Here is a 22,283-nt window from a genome sequence, read left to right on the forward strand (position 1 = left end):
TAAATACTGTTGTAGTAATATGGCTACAGGTTCATCTGCCTCACCTAAAGCCCATTCTGGTGGGAAGCTGCTATAGACCAGTCAGTATCTGGATAATGTTAAATACTGTTGTAGTAATATGGCTACAGGTTCATCTGTCTCACCTAAAGTCCCTTCTGGTGGGAAGCTGCTATAGACCAGTCAGTATCTGGATAATGTTAAATACTGTTGTAGTAATATGACTACAGGTTCATCTGCCTCACCTAAAGCCCATTCTGGTGGGAAGCTGCTATAGACCAGTCAGTATCTGGATAATGTTAAATACTGTTGTAGTAATATGGCTACAGGTTCATCTGCCTCACCTAAAGCCCATTCTGGTGGGAAGCTGCTATAGACCAGTCAGTATCTGGATAATGTTAAATACTGTTGTAGTAATATGGCTACAGGTTCATCTGCCTCACCTAAAGCCCATTCTGGTGGGAAGCTGCTATAGACCAGTCAGTATCTGGGTAATGTTAAATACTGTTGTAGTAATATGGCTACAGGTTCATCTGCTTCACCTAAAGTCCCTTCTGGTGGGAAGCTGCTATAGACCAGTCAGTATCTGGGTAATGTTAAATACTGTTGTAGTAATATGGCTACAGGTTCATCTGCCTCACCTAAAGTCCCTTCTGGTGGGAAGCTGCTATAGACCAGTCAGTATCTGGGTAATGTGTGTGAAATGCTTAATAATGTATGTGATGTCAACACAGTATCGTTGCATTCGGAATGTTTCCCGACTCCTTGACTTTTTCCACATTGTCAGGTCACAGCCTTATTCTAAAATGGATTAAATTGCCCCCCCCCCCCCCCCCCCATTAAACTACACACAATACCCCATAATGACAAAGCAAAAACAGGTTTTTTGAAAAATTTGCTAAATTTATAACACAAATATATAATGACTGAAATATCACATAAGTGATATGGCTGTCTAGCAATAATCAACAACCAACAGCTTGTACAATCCATGTGTTTCCAAAGCTCTTAGACTTCCCCAGCAAGTTGTAATCATTACCAAAGGTGACTGTAACATGTATTGATGTGTATTGATGTGAATACTTATGTAAATTAGATATCTGTTTTTACTGTCATTATGAGGTATTGCATATAGATGGATGAGGAAAAACAACATTCAATCTATTTCTGAATTCAGGCACTGTGTGGGTCTATACACCAAGGTGAAGACAGGAAAATTAATGTACTTCGTTGCGTCTTAAACTGAGTCATTGTAAATAAGAATTTGTTCTTAAGCGAATTAAAAGGTTAAATAAAACTAATTTTAAAAAATGTAAACGTGTTCCAATCACCTTCCTTCCCAACCAGGAAACAAACAAACCAGATTATTTCCAATTCAAATGACTGCTGGAACAGCGTGGTTAGTTCCTCCTACCCTGATATCAGGCACCTCCATGTAAAGATGAGCAGGATTCTCCTCACACCACTCACTCTCCGTTCCAAATCACCCCGAGACGCCATCGGGTCAAATACACAGAATACCAGTACCACACCACAAAGCAGTTACATTTTACCAGACCAGCTTCGAAAAACGGTGTGTTGTGTGCTTTTGTTTTACAAAAGCCAGCGGGGCAAAACTCTCCTATTGGTATGCAATATCGTACCATGTACACTATAATCAGCATTATTACTATTAGCTACACTGACTCTACTACACCTAGATGGGGTGATTTTGGCAGGAAACCAGATACCTGCTGAAGCTGTTTGCATGATGGAGTTGAAAGTCAAATCAGCCTCTATTTAAATAGACAACCTTTTACCTCAGGTTTAAGTGTCTTTCAGTCTCAGATCTGTACCTACCTACTGTACCTACCTACCTACTGTACCTACCTACCCTATCTACACACCTACCTACCCACCCACCCACCTAACTACCCTATCTACACACCTACCTACCCACCCACCCACCTAACTACCCTACCTACCCACCCACCCACCCAACTACCCTACCCTTCCCACCCACCCACCCAACTACCCTACCCTTCCCACCCACCCACCCAACTACCCTACCCTTCCCACCCAACCTACACACCTACCTACCTACCCACCCACCTAACTACCCTATCTACACACCTACCTACCCACCCACCTAACTACCCTACCTACCCACCCACCCACCCACCCACCCACCTAACTACCCTACCCTTCCCACCCAACTACCCTACCTACACACCTACCTACTGTACCTATCTACCTACTGTACCTACCTACCCACCCACCCACCTAACTACCCTATCTACACACCTACCTACCCACCCACCTAACTACCCTATCTACACACCTACCTACCCACCCACCTACCCACCCACCTAACTACCCTACCTACCCACCCACCCACCCACCCACCCAACCCTTCCCACCCACCCAACTACCCTACCCTTCCCACCCAACTACTGTACCTATCTACCTACTGTACCTACCTACCCACCCACCTAACTACCCTATCTACACACCTACCTACCCACCCACCTAACTACCCTACCTACCCACCTAACTACCCTACCCACCCAACTACCCTACCTACACACCTACCTACTGTACCTATCTACCTACTGTACCTACCTACCCACCCACCCACCTAACTACCCTATCTACCCACCCACCTACCCACCCACCTACCCACCCACCTAACTACACACCCACCCACCCACCCACCCTACACACCTACCTACACACCTACCTACACACCTACCTACACACCTACCTACACACCTACCTACACACCCACCCTACATCTACATAACCTGAGCAAAAAAAGAAACGTCCTCTCACTGTCAACTGCGTTTATTTTCAAACTTAACATGTGTAAATATTTGTATGAACATAACAAGATTCAACAACTGAGACAAACTGAACAAGTTCCACAGACATGTGACTAACAGAAATGGAATAATGTGTCCCTGAACAACAGCCATCAGTTGTGTTGTGACATGGTAGTATACAGAAGATGGCACTATTTTGGTAAAATACCAAGTCCATATTATGGCAAGAACAGCTCAGATAAGCAAAGAGAAACGACAGTCCATCATTACTTTAAGACATGAAGGTCAGTCAATCTGGAACATTTCAACAAGTTTTAAAGTTTCCTCAAGTGCAGTCATGAAAACCATCAAGAGCTATAATGAAACTGGCTCTCATTAGGGCCGCCACAGGAAATGAAGACTCAGAATGACCTCTGCTGCAGAGGATAAGTTCATTAGATTTAACTGCACCTCAGAAATTACAGCCCAAATAAATGCTTCAGAGTTCAAGTAACAGACACATCTCAACATCAACAATTCAGAGGAGAAGGCGTGAGTGAATCAGGCCTTCATGGTCGAATTTCTGCAAAGAAACCACAACTAAACACTAATAATAAGAAGAGACTTGTTTGGGCCAAGAAACACGAGCAATGGACATTAGACTGGTGGAAATCTGTCCTTTGGTTTGGTTCCAACCGCCGTGTCTTTGTGAGATGCAGAGAAGGTGAACGGATGATCTCCGCCTTTGTGGTTCCAACAGTGAAGCATGGAGGAGGAGGTGTGATGGTGCTTTGCTGGTGACACTGCTTGTGATTTATTTAGAATTCAGCGCAGACTTAACCATCAAGGCTACGACAGCATTCTGCAGTGATTCACCATTCCATCAGGTTTGCACTTAGTGGGACTATCATTTGTTTTTCAACAGGACAATGACTCAACACACCTCCAGGCTGTGTAAGGGCTATTTGACCAAGAAGGAGAGTGATTGAGTGCTGCATCAGATGCCCTGGCCTCCACAATCACCCGACCTCAACCCAATTGAGATGGTTTGGGATGAGTTGGACTGCAGAGTGAAGGAAAAGCAGCCAACAAATGCTCTGCATATGTGGAAACGCCAAGAATGTTGGAAAAGCATTCCAGGTGAAGCTGGTTGAGAGAATACATGTGCAAAACTTACATAAAGGCAAAATACCATGGCATTTGGCATCATGCGGCAGGGACCGGGAGACTAATGATTATCGAGTCAACGATGAACGAAGAAAAGTACAGAGAGATCCTTGATGAAAACCTGCTCCAAAGAGCTCAGGACCTCGGACTGGTGCGGAGGTTCACCTTCCAACAGGACAACAACCCTAACTGAAGAAGACTGTGATCGCTGCCGAAGGTGTTTTAATAAAGTACTGACGAAATGGTCTGAAAACTTATGTAAATGGAATATACATTTGTTGTAATATATAAATGTAATATATATTTGTTGTAATATATAAATGTAATATACATTTGTTGTAATATGTAAATGTAATATATATATTTGTTGTAATATATATTTGTTTTATGTTTTATTTTTATTTCACCTTTATTTAATATATGTTTGTTGTAATATATAAATGTATTATATACTTGTTGTAATATATAAATGTAATATATATTTGTTGTAATATATAAATGTAATACATATTTGTTGTAATATATCAAATGTAATATATATTTGATCACCTTGTTTTTTTCATTTTTAATTTTTTATGTTAAATTAGCAAAAATGTAAAAAAAATAAAAATAAAAAAACTGTTGTTGCTTTGTAATTATGGGGTGTGGTGTGTTGTTGCTTTGTAATTATGGGGTGTGGTGTGTTGTTGCTTTGTAATTATGGGGTGTGGTGTGTTGTTGCTTTGTAATTATGGGGTATGGTGTGTTGTTGCTTTGTAATTATGGGGTATGGTGTGTTGTTGCTTTGTAATTATGGGGTATGGTGTGTTGTTGCTTTGTAATTATGGGGTATGGTGTGTTGTTGCTTTGTAATTATGGGGTATGGTGTGTTGTTGCTTTGTAATTATGGGGTATGGTGTGTTGTTGCTTTGTAATTATGGGGTATGGTGTGTTGTTGCTTTGTAATTATGGGGTATGGTGTGTCGTTGCTTTGTAATTATGGGGTATGGTGTGTCGATTGATGAGGAAAAAAATAACAATTGAATCATTTTTAGAATAAGGCTGTAATGTAACAAAATATGGACAAAGTCAAGGGGTCTGAATACTTTCAGAATGCACTGTATAAGCTACATTGTGTACACACACACACGGTGAGTGTCCATCTGCTCTTTTGTGGTGACAGACCTTGTACTTTGGCCAGCATTTTATCTCAGTGTGTGTTTGTCACGATCCATCACCATCTCTCTCTCCCACGCAGACACACACACACACACAATCTGTCACAGGGCACAGCGGTGGCACCAGTCCCACACAGACAGTGGTTTTATAATTGTAATACGATTTCTACAGGTGGACACATCTAAAAAGGCCTTTCCCACCCTCTGCTGTAGAGCTGGGGAGGTGTGTGTGTGTGTGTGTAGATGGGGTGTTAGAGGGGAAACTAGTGGCATGGCTCCTACATGGACAAGATATGAAAGTTTGTTCCACTTTGGTTTACCTATTTTAGCTGCTATCACTTTTGAAGGACAGACTGGGGCAAAGTTAGCATGTCAACTTAATCTAGTTAAGATCTGTGCATCGTTTCCATAGTAATGTACATGATGGACATAAAGCCCAACCACTAAACTGTAGCATCTTTCCATAGGTACCAACACGGCCCGAATCTCTGAGATAAACTGTAGCATCTTTCCATAGGTACCAACACGGCCCGAATCTCTGTGAGACAAACTGTAGCATCTTTCCATAGGAACCAACACGGCCCGAATCTCTGAGATAAACTGTAGCATCTTTCCATAGGTACCAACACGGCCCGAATCTCTGAGACAAACTGTAGCATCTTTCCATAGGTACCAACACAGCCCGAATCTCTGAGATAAACTGTAGCATCTTTCCATAGGTACCAACACGGCCCGAATCTCTGAGAGATAAACTGTAGCATCTTTCCATAGGTACCAACACGGCGCGAATCTCTGTGAGACAAACTGTAGCATCTTTCCATAGGTACCAACACGGCCCGAATCTCTGTGAGACAAACTGTAGCATCTTTCCATAGGTACCAACACGGCCCGAATCTCTGAGACAAACTGTAGCATCTTTCCATAGGTAACAACACGGCCCGAATCTCTGTGATAAACTGTAGCATCTTTCCATAGGTACCAACACGGCCCGAATCTCTGGTGAGATAAACTGTAGCATCTTTTCTGCCACGGATGGTCATGTATCTGACCCAATTGAAGATTTGAGTTGTGGGTTAACAGAGATTACTATCACCCTGAGCCTCTCCCAGCCCAAACCTAGATCAGACATACTACTGAGTACGAGAGGAGAGGTTGAGGATAGGTTGAGAAACACATGCTGACATCAGACAGGTTTAATCCACGTGTCAAATATGTTGTGTGGTGTGGTAGTGTAGTATAGTGTGGTAGTGTAGTAGTGTAGTGTGGTAGTATAGTGTGGTAGTGTAGTGTGGTAGTATAGTGTGGTAGTATAGTGTGGTAGTATAGTGTGGTAGTATAGTATAGTGTGGTAGTATAGTATAGTGTGGTAGTATAGTATAGTGTGGTAGTGTAGTATAGTGTGGTAGTATAGTGTAGTAGTATAGTGTGGTAGTATAGTATAGTGTGGTAGTATAGTGTAGTAGTATAGTGTGGTAGTATAGTGTGGTAGTGTAGTGTGGTAGTATAGTGTGGTAGTATAGTATAGTGTGGTAGTGTAGTATAGTGTGGTAGTATAGTATAGTGTGGTAGTATAGTGTAGTATAGTGTGGTAGTGTAGTATAGTGTGGTAGTATAGTGTAGTATAGTGTTAGTGTAGTATAGTGTGGTAGTATAGTGTAGTATAGTGTGGTAGTGTAGTATAGTGTGGTAGTATAGTGTAGTATAGTGTGGTAGTGTAGTATAGTGTGGTAGTATAGTGTGGTAGTATAGTATAGTGTGGTAGTATAGTATAGTGTGGTAGTATAGTATAGTGTGGTAGTATAGTGTATAGTGTGGTAGTATAGTATAGTGTGGTAGTATAGTGTAGTAGTATAGTGTGGTAGTATAGTATAGTGTGGTAGTATAGTGTGGTAGTATAGTGTGGTAGTGTAGTGTGGTAGTATAGTATAGTGTGGTAGTGTAGTATAGTGTGGTAGTGTAGTATAGTGTGGTAGTGTAGTATAGTGTGGTAGTATAGTGTGGTAGTGTAGTAGTATAGTGTGGTAGTGTAGTATAGTGTGGTAGTATAGTGTGGTAGTATAGTGTGGTAGTGTAGTGTGGTAGTATAGTATAGTGTGGTAGTGTAGTATAGTGTGGTAGTATAGTGTGGTAGTATAGTGTGGTAGTATAGTGTGGTAGTATAGTGTGGTAGTATAGTGTGGTAGTGTAGTATAGTGTGGTAGTGTAGTATAGTGTGGTAGTGTAGTATAGTGTGGTAGTGTAGTATAGTGTGGTAGTGTAGTATAGTGTGGTAGTATAGTGTGGTAGTATAGTGTGGTAGTGTAGTGTGGTAGTATAGTGTGGTAGTATAGTGTGGTAGTATAGTATAGTGTGGTAGTATAGTGTGGTAGTATAGTGTGGTAGTATAGTGTGGTAGTGTAGTGTGGTAGTATAGTGTGGTAGTGTAGTGTGGTAGTATAGTGTGGTAGTATAGTGTGGTAGTATAGTGTGGTAGTATAGTGTGGTAGTGTAGGTTGGTAGTATAGTGTGGTAGTATAGTAGTATAGTGTGGGAGGGTAGTAGTATAGTGTGGGAGTGTAGTGTGGTAGTATAGTGTGGTAGTGTAGTGTGGTAGTATAGTGCGGGAGTGTAGTAGTGTAGTGTGGTAGTATAGTGTGGTAGTGTAGTGTGGTAGTGTAGTGTGGTAGTATAGTGTGGTAGTATAGTGTGGTAGTATAGTGTGGTAGTATAGTGTGGTAGTATAGTGTGGTAGTATAGTGTGGTAGTGTAGGTTGGTAGTATAGTGTGGTAGTATAGTAGTATAGTGTGGGAGGGTAGTAGTATAGTGTGGGAGTGTAGTGTGGTAGTATAGTGTGGTAGTATAGTGTGGTAGTGTAGTGTGGTAGTATAGTGCGGGAGTGTAGTAGTATAGTGTGGTAGTGTAGTGTGGTAGTATAGTGTGGGAGTGTAGTAGTACAGTGTGGTAGTGCAGTGTGGTAGTGTAGTGTGGGAGTGTAGTAGTATAGTGTGGGAGTGTAGTAGTATAGTGTGGGAGTGTAGTAGTATAGTGTGGGAGTGTAGTAGTATAGTGTGGGAGTGTAGTAGTATAGTGTGGGAGGGTAGTAGTATAGTGTGGGAGGGTAGTAGTATAGTGTGGGAGGGTAGTAGTATAGTGTGGGAGTGTAGTAGTATAGTGTGGTAGTGTAGTAGTATAGTGTGGTAGTGTGGTAGTATAGTGTGGGAGTGTAGTAATACAGTGTGGTAGTGTAGTGTGGGAGTGTAGTAGTACAGTGTGGTAGTGCAGTAGTATAGTGTGGTAGTGCAGTAGTATAGTGTGGTAGTGTAGTAGTATAGTGTGGGAGTGTAGTAGTACAGTGTGGTAGTGTAGTGTGGTAGTGTAGTAGTATAGTGTGGTAGTGTGGTAGTATAGTGTGGTAGTGTGGTAGTATAGTAGTATAGTGTGGTAGTATAGTGTAGTAGTACAGTGTGTTAGTGTAGTAGTATAGTGTGGTAGTATAGTAGTATAGTGTGGTAGTGTGGTAGTCTAGGAGTGTAGTAGTATAGTGTAGTAGTATAGTGTGGTAGTGTAGTGTGGTAGTATAGTGTAGTGTGGTAGTGTGAGAGTATAGTGTGGTAGTGTGGGAGTATACATACTGTGGTAGTGTGGTAGTGTAGTGTGGTAGTATAGTGTGGTAGTGTGAGAGTATAGTGTGGGAGTATAGTGTGGTAGTGTGGGAGTATACTGTGGTAGTGTGGGAGTATAGTGTGGTAGTATAGTGTGGTAGTATAGTGTGGGAGTATAGTGTGGGAGTATAGTGTGGGAGTATAGTGTAGTAGTATAGTGTGGGAGTATAGTGTGGGAGTATAGTGTGGGAGTATAGTGTGGTAGTATAGTGTGGTAGTATAGTGTGGGAGTGTAGTGTGGGAGTGTAGTGTGGGAGTGTAGTAGTATAGTGTAGTAGTATAGTGTGGTAGTATAGTGTGGTAGTATAGTGTGGGAGTGTAGTGTGGGAGTGTAGTGTAGTAGTATAGTGTGGTAGTATAGTGTGGGAGTATAGTGTGGCAGTGTAGTGTGGTAGTGTAGTGTGGTAGTGTAGTGTGGCAGTATAGTGTGGTAGTGCAGTAGTATAGTGTGGTAGTATAGTGTGGTAGTATAGTGTGGCAGTATAGTGTGGCAGTATAGTGTGGCAGTATAGTGTGGCAGTATAGTGTAGTAGTGTAGTGTGGTAGTATAGTGTGGTAGTATAGTGTGGCAGTATAGTGTGGTTGTATAGTGTGGTAGTGCAGTAGTATAGTGTGGTAGTATAGTGTGGGAGTGTGGTAGTATAGTGTGGGAGTATAGTGCAGTAGTATAGTGTGGTAGTATAGTGTAGTAGTATAGTGTGATAGTGCAGTAGTGTAGTGTGGTAGTATAGTGTGGTAGTATAGTGCAGTAGTATAGTGCGGTAGTATAGTGTGGTAGTATAGTGTAGTAGTATAGTGTGATAGTGCAGTAGTGTAGTGTGGTAGTATAGTGTGGGAGTATAGTGTGGGAGTATAGTGTGGGAGTGTAGTAGTACAGTGTGGTAGTGCAGTGTGGTAGTGTAGTGTGGGAGTGTAGTAGTATAGTGTGGGAGTGTAGTAGTATAGTGTGGGAGTGTAGTAGTATAGTGTGGGAGGGTAGTAGTATAGTGTGGTAGTATAGTGTGGGAGTGTAGTAGTATAGTGTGGTAGTGTAGTAGTATAGTGTGGTAGTGTGGTAGTATAGTGTGGGAGTGTAGTAGTACAGTGTGGTAGTGTAGTGTGGGAGTGTAGTAGTACAGTGTGGTAGTGTGGTAGTATAGTGTGGTAGTGTGGTAGTATAGTGTGGTAGTGTGGTAGTATAGTGTGGTAGTGTGGTAGTATAGTGTAGTAGTATAGTGTGATAGTGCAGTAGTGGAGTAGTATAGTGCGGTAGTATAGTAGTATAGTGTGGCAGTATAGTGTGGCAGTATAGTGTGGTAGTATAGTGTGGTAGTATAGTAGTATAGTGTAACAGAACCGGGACAGCAGGTGTTGGTAACAGAACAAAAGGACAGCAGGTGGTGGTAACAGAACAAAAGGACAGCAGGTGGTGGTAACAGAACAAAAGGACAGCAGGTGGTGGTAACAGAACAACAGGACAGCAGGTGGTGGTAACAGAACAAAAGGACAGCAGGTGGTGGTAACAGAACAAAAGGACAGCAGGTGGTGGTAACAGAACAAAAGGACAGCAGGTGGTGGTAACAGAACAAAAGGACAGCAGGTGGTGGTAACAGAACAAGGACAGCAGGTGGTGGTAACAGAACAAGGACAGCAGGTGGTGGTAACAGAACAAGGACAGCAGGTGGTGGTAACAGAACAAGGACAGCAGGTGGTGGTATCAGAACAGGGACAGCAGGTGGTGGTAACAGAACAAAAGGACAGCAGGTGGTGGTAACAGAACAAGGACAGCAGGTGGTGGTAACAGAACAAGGACAGAGGACAGCAGGTGGTGGTAACAGAACAAGGATAGCAGGTGGTGGTAACAGAACAAGGATAGCAGGTGGTGGTAACAGAACAAGGATAGCAGGTGGTGGTAACAGAACAAGGATAGCAGGTGGTGGTAACAGAACGAGGATAGCAGGTGGTGGTAACAGAACAAGGATAGCAGGTGGTGGTAACAGAACAAGGATAGCAGGTGGTGGTAACAGAACAAAAGGACAGCAGGTGGTGGTAACAGAACAAAAGGACAGCAGGTGGTGGTAACAGAACAAAAGGACAGCAGGTGGTGGTAACAGAACAAAAGGACAGCAGGTGGTGGTAACAGAACAAAAGGACAGCAGGTGGTGGTAACAGAACAAAAGGACAGCAGGTGGTGGTAACAGAACAAAAGGACAGCAGGTGGTGGTAACAGAACAAAAGGACAGCAGGTGGTGGTAACAGAACAAAAGGACAGCAGGTGGTGGTAACAGAACAAAAGGACAGCAGGTGGTGGTAACAGAACAAGGACAGCAGGTGGTGGTAACAGAACAAGGACAGCAGGTGGTGGTATCAGAACAGGGACAGCAGGTGGTGGTAACAGAACAAAAGGACAGCAGGTGGTGGTAACAGAACAAGGACAGCAGGTGGTGGTAACAGAACAAGGACGCAGGTGGTGGTAACAGAACAAGGACAGCAGGTGGTGGTAACAGAACAAGGACAGCAGGTGGTGGTAACAGAACAAGGACGCAGGTGGTGGTAACAGAACAAGGACAGAGGACAGCAGGTGGTGGTAACAGAACAAGGATAGCAGGTGGTGGTAACAGAACAAGGACGCAGGTGGTGGTAACAGAACAAGGACAGCAGGTGGTGGTAACAGAACAAGGACGCAGGTGGTGGTAACAGAACAAAAGGACAGCAGGTGGTGGTAACAGAACAAGGACAGCAGGTGGTGGTAACAGAACAAGGACGCAGGTGGTGGTAACAGAACAAGGACAGCAGGTGGTGGTAACAGAACAAGGACAGCAGGTGGTGGTAACAGAACAAGGACAGCAGGTGGTGGTAACAGAACAAGGACGCAGGTGGTGGTAACAGAACAAGGACAGAGGACAGCAGGTGGTGGTAACAGAACAAGGATAGCAGGTGGTGGTAACAGAACAAGGATAGCAGGTGGTGGTAACAGAACAAGGATAGCAGGTGGTGGTAACAGAACAAGGACAGAGGACAGCAGGTGGTGGTAACAGAACAAGGATAGCAGGTGGTGGTAACAGAACAAGGATAGCAGGTGGTGGTAACAGAACAAGGACAGAGGACAGCAGGTGGTGGTAACAGAACAAGGATAGCAGGTGGTGGTAACAGAACAAGGATAGCAGGTGGTGGTAACAGAACAAGGATAGCTAGGAAAGACACACACCGGCATTAGAACAACAAACACGCAAAGGACACAGACACTGGGTGTCATAGCAACAGAGAAAACAGTAGACAGACAGAGAGACTTCATATATTCAGCCTGATCACTAGAAATAGACATTTGCCAATAATTGGAGGAGTTGCGGGGCTAATTTTAAATAATTACATTGTTGATTACATGCTTTTTTTTAGGCTATTTTATCGTGAACAATATGGTCTATCCACTAGAAATTCATGGACAATATGGACACAGATGTAAAAAAAAAAGTATACATTTGTCAAGTATAAAATCAGTCACCAAAACTGCCAAAGATTAAATTACTGGTAGCTTTGCAACCTTAAACCCCCCGGCGGTGTGCCAATAACAACTCACTCTGTTTGATAAGTCTCTTGTCGGCCACCAGGACGTTCTCCCCGTCCACCACGATGACCTTTCCGTCCCGCGGCCCCACGGCGAAGTTATCAAAGCTCACGTCCAGCAGGTAGAGGGCGAAGTCAAAGTCATTGTTGGTGAGCTGCTCAGCGATGTCCATCAGCTGTCGGGCCAGGTCGACCCTCTTGTCCCACGGAGCGTTGTAGAAAGACCACAGCTCCTCGCCGACGTAGTTCACCGCCACCACGCGACCACACGCTCCCAGGTACTTGGCGAACGGCCAGCCCTCGTCTGACGGGAAACTCTGCAGAGGAGGAAGGAGGGATGTTGGTTATTAGGAGAAAGGAGGAGGGATGTTGGCTATTAGGAGAAAGGAGGAGGGATGTTGGCTATTAGGAGAAAGGAGGAGGGATGTTGGCTATTAGGAGAAAGGAGGAGGGATGTTGGCTATTAGGAGAAAGGAGGAGGGATGTTGGCTATTAGGAGAAAGGATGTTGGCTATTAGGAGAAAGGATGTTGGCTATTAGGAGAAAGGATGTTGGCTATTAGGAGAAAGGATGTTGGCTATTAGGAGAAAGGATGTTGGCTATTAGGAGAAAGGATGTTGGCTATTAGGAGAAAGGAGGAGGGATGTTGGCTATTAGGAGAAAGGAGGAGGGATGTTGGCTATTAGGAGAAAGGAGGGATGTTGGCTATTAGGAGAAAGGAGGGATGTTGGCTATTAGGAGAAAGGAGGGATGTTGGTTATTAGGAGAAAGCGGTATGGAGGAAAGAAGGGTTGGAACCCTGGTCTCTGAAGGAAGAAGTGCTGTTGTCATTTAAAACAGGAAAAACATCACCATATGAAGAGATATTGGGGGACATAGGAGGGATGAAGATCATTTGAGAAGAGAGGAGGAAGGAAGAGGATATTAATACACAGTTATAATGTAGAAGTCTTTGCCTGATATTGGCAGAGTCGGTGGGATATTAACACAGAAAAACACAAAGTATGACATGTGGATGTAGCATGGCTTGTGTGGAGCCCTCAGCTACAGTAAAACAGTCCATTATAATTACAAATACAGTAACACCAATGGCTGTCATTCATTGAATCAGATGGCTCATTCATTACAAAACCCACTGATAACTACATCGTTTTTTCTTTTTTTTCTTTCTTCATTGGCAATATTAGAACATTTAGGCATGACATTGCCAGCATACAAACGCTGGACACTACACATCCAAGTATATCTGAACAAATTATGAAAGACAATAATTGTACTTTTGAATTCCGTAAAGTGAGTGTGGAAGAGGTGAAACAATGATTGTTGTCTATCAACAATGACAAGCCACCGGGGTCTGACAACTTGGATGGAAAATTACTGAAGATAATAGAGGATGATATTGCCACTCCTATTTGACATATCTTCAATCCAAACCTACTAGAGAGTGTGTGCCCTCAGGCCTGGAGGGAAGCTAAAGTCATTCCGCTACCCAAGAATAGTAAAGACCCCTTTACTGGCTCAAATAGCCGACCAATCAGCCTGTTACCAACCCTTAGTAAACTTCTGGAACAAATGGTGTTTGACCAGATACAATGCTATTTTACAGGAAACAAATTGACAGACTTTCAGCACGCTTATAGGGAAGGACATTCAACAAGCACAGCACTTACACTAATGACTCATGATTGGCTGAAAGAAATTAACAAAACAGCCCCCACAATATTTTTTAATCAGACTTCAGTGCGGCTTTTGACATTATCGATCATAGTCTGCTGCTGGAAAAACGTGTGTGTTATGGCTTTACATCCCCTGCTATAATGTGGATAAAGAGTTACCTGTCTAACAGAACACAGAGGTTGTTCTTTAATGGAAGCCTCTCCAACATAATCCAGGTAGAATCAGGAATTCCCCAGGGCAGCTGTCTAGGCCCCTAACTTTTCAATCTTGACTAATGACATGCACTTTGAGTAAAGCCAGAGTGTCTATGTATGCGGATGACAACACTTTACACATCAGCTACCACAGCAACTGAAATGACACTTAACAAAAAAGCTGCAGTTAGTTTCAGAGTGGGTGGCAAGGAATACGTTAGTCCTAAATATTTCCAACACTAAAAGCATTGCATTTGGGACAGATCATTCCCTAAACCCTAAACCTCAACTAAAACGTTGAATAAATAATGTGGAAATTGAGCGAGTTGAGATGACTAAACTGCTTGGAGTAACCCTGGATTGTAAACTGTCATGGTTGAAACATATTGATACAACAGTAGCTAAGATGGGGAGAAGTCTGTCCATAATAAAGCGCTGCTCTGCCTTCTTAACAGCACTGTCAACAAGGCAGGACCTACAGGCCCTAGTTTCTACCTTCTTAACAACACTATCAACAAGGCAGGTCCTACAGGCCATAGTTTCTACCTTCTTAACAGCACTGTCAACAAGGCAGGACCTACAGGCCCTAGTTTCTACCTTCTTAACAGCACTGTCAACAAGGCAGGACCTACAGGCCCTAGTTTCTACCTTCTTAACAGCACTGTCAACAAGGCAGGACCTACAGGCACTAGTTTCTACCTTCATAACAACACTATCAACAAGGCAGGACCTACAGGCCCTAGTTTCTACCTTCTTAACAGCACTGTCAACAAGGCAGGTCCTACAGGCCCTAGTTTCTACCTTCCTAACAGCACTAACAACAAGGCAGGTCCTACAGGCCCTAGGTTTGTTGCACCTGGACTACTGTCCACTGTTAGCTCAGAACAGAGCAGCACAGCTGGCCCTTCAATGTACACGGAGAGCAAACATTAATAATATAGATGTAAAGTATGATGTACAGTACATCTCTCATGGCTCAAAGTGGAGGAGAGATTGACTTCATCACTACTTGTTATTGTAAGAAGTGTTGACATGTTGAATGCACCGAGATTTAAACTGTCTAAACTACTAACACACAGCTCAGACACCCATGCATACCCCACAAGACCTCTTCACAGTCCCCAAGTCCAGACTATGGGAGGCGCACAGTACTACATAGAGCCATGGCTACATGGAACTCTATTCCACAGTACTACATAGAGCCATGGCTACATGTAACTCTATTCCACAGGACTACATAGAGCCATGGCTACATGTAACTCTATTCCACAGTACTACATAGAGCCATGGCTACATGTAACTCTATTCCACAGTACTACATAGAGCCATGGCTACATGTAACTCTATTCCACAGTACTACATAGAGCCATGACTACATGGAACTCTATTCCACAGTACTACATAGAGCCATGACTACATGGAACTCTATTCCACAGTACTACATAGAGCCATGACTACATGGAACTCTATTCCACAGTACTACATAGAGCCATGGCTACATGGAACTCTATTCCACAGTACTACATAGAGCCATGGCTACATGGAACTCTATTCCACAGTACTACATAGAGCCATGACTACATGGAACTCTATTCCACAGTACTACATAGAGCCATGACTACATGGAACTCTATTCCACAGTACTACATAGAGCCATGACTACATGGAACTCTATTCCACAGTACTACATAGAGCCATGACTACATGGAACTCTATTCCACAGTACTACATAGAGCCATGACTACATGGAACTCTATTCCACAGTACTACATAGAGCCACGACTACATGGAACTCTATTCCACAGTACTACATAGAGCCACGACTACATGGAACTCTATTCCACAGTACTACATAGAGCCACGACTACATGGAACTCTATTCCACAGTACTACATAGAGCCACGACTACATGGAACTCTATTCCACAGTACTACATAGAGCCACGACTACATGGAACTCTATTCCACAGTACTACATAGAGCCACGACTACATGGAACTCTATTCCACAGTACTACATAGAGCCACGACTACATGGAACTCTATTCCACAGTACTACATAGAGCCACGACTACATGGAACTCTATTCCACAGTACTACATAGAGCCATGACTACATGGAACTCTATTCCACAGTACTACATAGAGCCATGACTACATGGAACTCTATTCCACAGTACTACATAGAGCCATGACTACATGGAACTCTATTCCACAGCACTACATAGAGCCATGACTACATGGAACTCTATTCCACAGCACTACATAGAGCCATGACTACATGGAACTCTATTCCACAGTACTACATAGAGCCATGACTACATGGAACTCTATTCCACAGTACTACATAGAGACATGACTACATGGAACTCTATTCCACAGTACTGCATAGAGCCATGACTACATGGAACTCTATTCCACAGTACTACATAGAGCCATGACTACATGGAACTCTATTCCACAGCACTACATAGAGCCATGACTACATGGAACTCTATTCCACAGTACTACATAGAGCCATGACTACATGGAACTCTATTCCACATCAGGTAACTGATGCAGCAGGAGAATCAGATTTAAAAAACAGATGAAAATACACCTTATGGAACAGAGGGGACAGTGAAGCAACACAAACATAGGCACAGACACATGCAATACACACACAATAACATACGCACACTATGCACACACACGTACACACAGATTTTGTGTTGTAGATATGTGGTAGTGGAGTATGGGTCTGAGGGAACACACTGTGTTGTAGATATGTGGTAGTGGAGTATGGGTCTGAGGGAACACACTGTGTTGTAGATATGTGGTAGTGGAGTATGGGTCTGAGGGAACACACTGTGTTGTAGATATGTGGTAGTGGAGTATGGGTCTGAGGGAACACACTGTGTTGTAGATATGTGGTAGTGGAGTATGGGTCTGAGGAACACACTGTGTTGTAGATATGTGGTAGTGGAGTATGGGTCTGAGGGAACACACTGTGTTGTAGATATGTGGTAGTGGAGTATGGGTCTGAGGGAACACACTGTGTTGTAGATATGTGGTAGTGGAGTATGGGTCTGAGGGCAAACACTGTGTTGTAGATATGTGGTAGTGTATGGGTCTGAGGGCAAACACTGTGTTGTAGATATGTGGTAGTGGAGTATGGGTCTGAGGGCAAACACTGTGTTGTAGATATGTGGTAGTGGAGTATGGGTCTGAGGGCAACACACTGTGTTGTAGATATGTGTAGTGGAGTATGGGTCTGAGGGCAAACACTGTGTTGTAGATATGTGGTAGTGGAGTATGGGTCTGAGGGAACACACTGTGTTGTAGATATGTGGTAGTGGAGTATGGGTCTGAGGGAACACACTGTGTTGTAGATATGTGGTAGTGGAGTATGGGTCTGAGGGCAAACACTGTGTTGTAGATATGTGGTAGTGGAGTATGGGTCTGAGGGCAAACACTGTGTTGTAGATATGTGGTAGTGGAGTATGGGTCTGAGGGAACACACTGTGTTGTAGATATGTGGTAGTGGAGTATGGGTCTGAGGGCAAACACTGTGTTGTAGATATGTGGTAGTGGAGTATGGGTCTGAGGGAACACACTGTGTTGTAGATATGTGGTAGTGGAGTATGGGTCTGAGGGCAAACACTGTGTTGTAGATATGTGGTAGTGGAGTATGGGTCTGAGGGAACACACTGTGTTGTAGATATGTGGTAGTGGAGTATGGGTCTGAGGGAACACACTGTGTTGTAGATATGTGGTAGTGGAGTATGGGTCTGAGGGAACACACTGTGTTGTAGATATGTGGTAGTGGAGTATGGGTCTGAGGGAACACACTGTGTTGTAGATATGTGGTAGTGGAGTATGGGTCTGAGGGCAAACACTGTGTTGTAGATATGTGGTAGTGGAGTATGGGTCTGAGGGCAAACACTGTGTTGTAGATATGTGGTAGTGGAGTATGGGTCTGAGGGAACACACTGTGTTGTAGATATGTGGTAGTGGAGTATGGGTCAAACACTGTGTTGTAGATATGTGGTAGTGGAGTATGGGTCTGAGGGAACACACTGTGTTGTAGATATGTGGTAGTGGAGTATGGGTCTGAGGGCAAACACTTACTGATTCTGTCGTGAATGTTTTGTAACGTTTTAAAACTGTATAACTACCTTAACTTTGCCGGACCCCAGGAAGAGTAGCTGCTGCCTTGTCAGGAACTAATGGGGATCCTAATAAACCCCAGGAAGAGTAGCTGCTGCCTTGGCAGGAACTAATGGGGATCCATAATAAACCCCAGGAAGAGTAGCTGCTGCCTTGACAGGAACTAATGGGGATCCATAATAAACCCCAGGAAGAGTAGCTGCTGCCTTGGCAGGAACTAATGGGGATCCATAATAAACCCCAGGAAGAGTAGCTGCTGCCTTGACAGGAACTAATGGGGATACATAATAAACCCCAGGAAGAGTAGCTGCTGCCTTGGCAGGAACTAATGGGGATCCATAATAAACCCCAGGAAGAGTAGCTGCTGCCTTGACAGGAACTAATGGGGATACATAATAAACCCCAGGAAGATAGCTGCTGCCTTGGCAGGAACTAATGGGGATCCATAATAAACCCCAGGAAGAGTAGCTGCTGCCTTGTCAGGAACTAATGGGGATCCATAATAAACCCCAGGAAGAGTAGCTGCTGCCTTGGCAGGAACTAATGGGGATCCATAATAAACCCCAGGAAGAGTAGCTGCTGCCTTGTCAGGAACTAATGGGGATCCATAATAAACCCCAGGAAGAGTAGCTGCTGCCTTGGCAGGAACTAATGGGGATCCTTAATAAACCACAGGAAGAGTAGCTGCTGCCTTGACAGGAACTAATGGGGATCCATAATAAACCCCAGGAAGAGTAGCTGCTGCCTTGTCAGGAACTAATGGGGATCCATAATAAACCCCAGGAAGAGTAGCTGCTGCCTTGTCAGGAACTAATGGGGATCCATAATAAACCCCAGGAAGAGTAGCTGCTGCCTTGTCAGGAACTAATGGGGATCCATAATAAACCCCAGGAAGAGTAGCTGCTGCCTTGTCAGGAACTAATGGGGATCCATAATAAACCCCAGGAAGAGTAGCTGCTGCCTTGACAGGAACTAATGGGGATCCATAATAAACCACAGGAAGAGTAGCTGCTGCCTTGACAGGAACTAATGGGGATACATAATAAACCCCAGGAAGAGTAGCTGCTGCCTTGGCAGGAACTAATGGGGATCCATAATAAACCCCAGGAAGAGTAGCTGCTGCCTTGTCAGGAACTAATGGGGATCCATAATAAACCCCAGGAAGAGTAGCTGCTGCCTTGGCAGGAACTAATGGGGATACATAATAAACCCCAGGAAGAGTAGCTGCTGCCTTGTCAGGAACTAATGGGGATCCATAATAAACCCCAGGAAGAGTAGCTGCTGCCTTGACAGGAACTAATGGGGATCCATAATAAACCCCAGGAAGAGTAGCTGCTGCCTTGTCAGGAACTAATGGGGATCCATAATAAACCCCAGGAAGAGTAGCTGCTGCCTTGGCAGGAACTAATAGGGATCCATAATAAACCCCAGGAAGAGTAGCTGCTGCCTTGGCAGGAACTAATGGGGATCCATAATAAACCCCAGGAAGAGTAGCTGCTGCCTTGGCAGGAACTAATGGGGATCCATAATAAACCCCAGGAAGAGTAGCTGCTGCCTTGGCAGGAACTAATGGGGATCTAAAATAAACCCCAGGAAGAGTAGCTGCTGCCTTGGCAGGAACTAATGGGGATCCATAATAAACCCCAGGAAGAGTAGCTGCTGCCTTGACAGGAACTAATGGGGATCCATAATAAACCCCAGGAAGAGTAGCTGCTGCCTTGGCAGGAACTAATGGGGATCCATAATAAACCCCAGGAAGAGTATCTGCTGCCTTGGCAGGAACTAATGGGGATCCATAATAAACCCCAGGAAGAGTAGCTGCTGCCTTGACAGGAACTAATGGGGATCCATAATAAACCCCAGGAAGAGTAGCTGCTGCCTTGACAGGAACTAATGGGGATCCATAATAAACCCCAGGAAGAGTAGCTGCTGCCTTGGCAGGAACTAATGGGGATACATAATAAACCCCAGGAAGAGTAGCTGCTGCCTTGTCAGGAACTAATGGGGATCCATAATAAACCCCAGGAAGAGTAGCTGCTGCCTTGACAGGAACTAATGGGGATCCATAATAAACCCCAGGAAGAGTAGCTGCTGCCCTGGCAGGAACTAATGGGGATCCATAATAAACCCCAGGGAGAGTAGCTGCTGCCTTGACAGGAACTAATGGGGATCCATAATAAACCCCAGGAAGAGTAGCTGCTGCCTTGGCAGGAACTAATGGGGATCCATAATAAACCCCAGGAAGAGTAGCTGCTGCCTTGGCAGGAACTAATGGGGATCCATAATAAACCCCAGGAAGAGTAGCTGCTGCCTTGTCAGGAACTAATGGGGGTCCATAATAAACCCCAGGAAGAGTAGCTGCTGCCTTGTCAGGAACTAATGGGGATCCATAATAAACCCCAGGAAGAGTAGCTGCTGCCTTGACAGGAACTAATGGGGATACATATTAAACCCCAGGAAGAGTAGCTGCTGCCTTGACAGGAACTAATGGGGATCCATACTAAACCCCAGGAAGAGTAGCTGCTGCCTTGGTAGGAACTAATGGGGATCCATAATAAACCCCAGGAAGAGTAGCTGCCGCCTTGGCAGGAACTAATGGGGATCCATAATAAACCCCAGGAAGAGTAGCTGCCGCCTTGGCAGGAACTAATGGGGATCCATAACAAACCCCAGGAAGAGTAGCTGCCGCCTTGGCAGGAACTAATGGGGATCCATAATAAACCCCAGGAAGAGTAGCTGCTGCCTTGGCAACAGGAACTAATGGGGATCCATAATAAACCCCAGGAAGAGTAGCTGCTGCCTTGGCAACAGGAACTAATGGGGATCCATAATAAACCCCAGGAAGAGTAGCTGCCGCCTTGGCAGGAACTAATGGGGATCCATAATAAACCCCAGGAAGAGTAGCTGCTGCCTTGGCAGGAACTAATGGGGATCCATAATAAACCCCAGGAAGAGTAGCTGCCGCCTTGGCAGGAACTAATGGGGATCCATAATAAACCCCAGGAAGAGTAGCTGCCGCCTTGACAGGAACTAATGGGGATCCATAATAAACCCCAGGAAGAGTAGCTGCTGCCTTGACAGGAACTAATGGGGATACATATTAAACCCCAGGAAGAGTAGCTGCTGCCTTGACAGGAACTAATGGGGATCCATAATAAACCCCAGGAAGAGTAGCTGCTGCCTTGACAGGAACTAATGGGGATCCATAATAAACCCCAGGAAGAGTAGCTGCTGCCTTGACAGGAACTAATGGGGATCCATAATAAACCCCAGGAAGAGTAGCTGCTGCCTTGTCAGGAACTAATGGGGATCCTTAATAAACCACAGGAAGAGTAGCTGCTGCCTTGACAGGAACTAATGGGGATCCATAATAAACCCCAGGAAGAGTAGCTGCTGCCTTGACAGGAACTAATGGGGATACATAATAAACCCCAGGAAGAGTAGCTGCTGCCTTGGCAGGAACTAATGGGGATCCATAATAAACCCCAGGAAGAGTATCTGCTGCCTTGGCAGGAACTAATGGGGATCCATAATAAACCCCAGGAAGAGTATCTGCTGCCTTGACAGGAACTAATGGGGATCCATAATAAACCCCAGGAAGAGTAGCTGCTGCCTTGTCAGGAACTAATGGGGATCCATAATAAACCCCAGGAAGAGTAGCTGCTGCCTTGGCAGGAACTAATGGGGATCCTTAATAAACCCCAGGAAGAGTAGCTGCTGCCTTGGCAACAGGAACTAATGGGGATCCATAATAAACCCCAGGAAGAGTAGCTGCTGCCTTGGCAACAGGAACTAATGGGGATCCATAATAAACCCCAGGAAGAGTAGCTGCTGCCTTGGCAGGAACTAATGGGGATCCATAATAAATACAAATTCAATTGGAGAGTGTAAATTACAGAGTGAGGCTGTGTTGGTATCACAGGCTTTGATAACAACACAGCCACAGCAGGCAGTCGATGGTTTGAGTTGTTACGGAGCTG

At 44.3% G+C, this 22,283-nt stretch overlaps 1 protein-coding gene across 2 annotated transcripts in view; it reads right to left on the reverse strand.

Annotated features, from left to right (window-relative positions):
• LOC115127923 (divergent protein kinase domain 2A) overlaps nucleotides 1-22,283 on the reverse strand; it is a 92,521-nt gene that overhangs the window by 17,838 nt on the left and 52,400 nt on the right. For both annotated transcript variants that reach the window (XR_010460441.1, XM_065006865.1), the window contains exon 3: nucleotides 12,300-12,603. Coding sequence is in view for 1 of the 2 variants with exons in the window: in XM_065006865.1 (XP_064862937.1) it covers nucleotides 12,300-12,603 (304 nt within the window). In the remaining variant the exon portion in view is untranslated. The remainder of the gene's footprint in view (nucleotides 1-12,299; nucleotides 12,604-22,283) is intronic.

This window comes from Oncorhynchus nerka, linkage group LG22 (assembly GCF_034236695.1).
Source record: "Oncorhynchus nerka isolate Pitt River linkage group LG22, Oner_Uvic_2.0, whole genome shotgun sequence".
Taxonomy (NCBI): Eukaryota; Metazoa; Chordata; class Actinopteri; order Salmoniformes; family Salmonidae; genus Oncorhynchus; species Oncorhynchus nerka.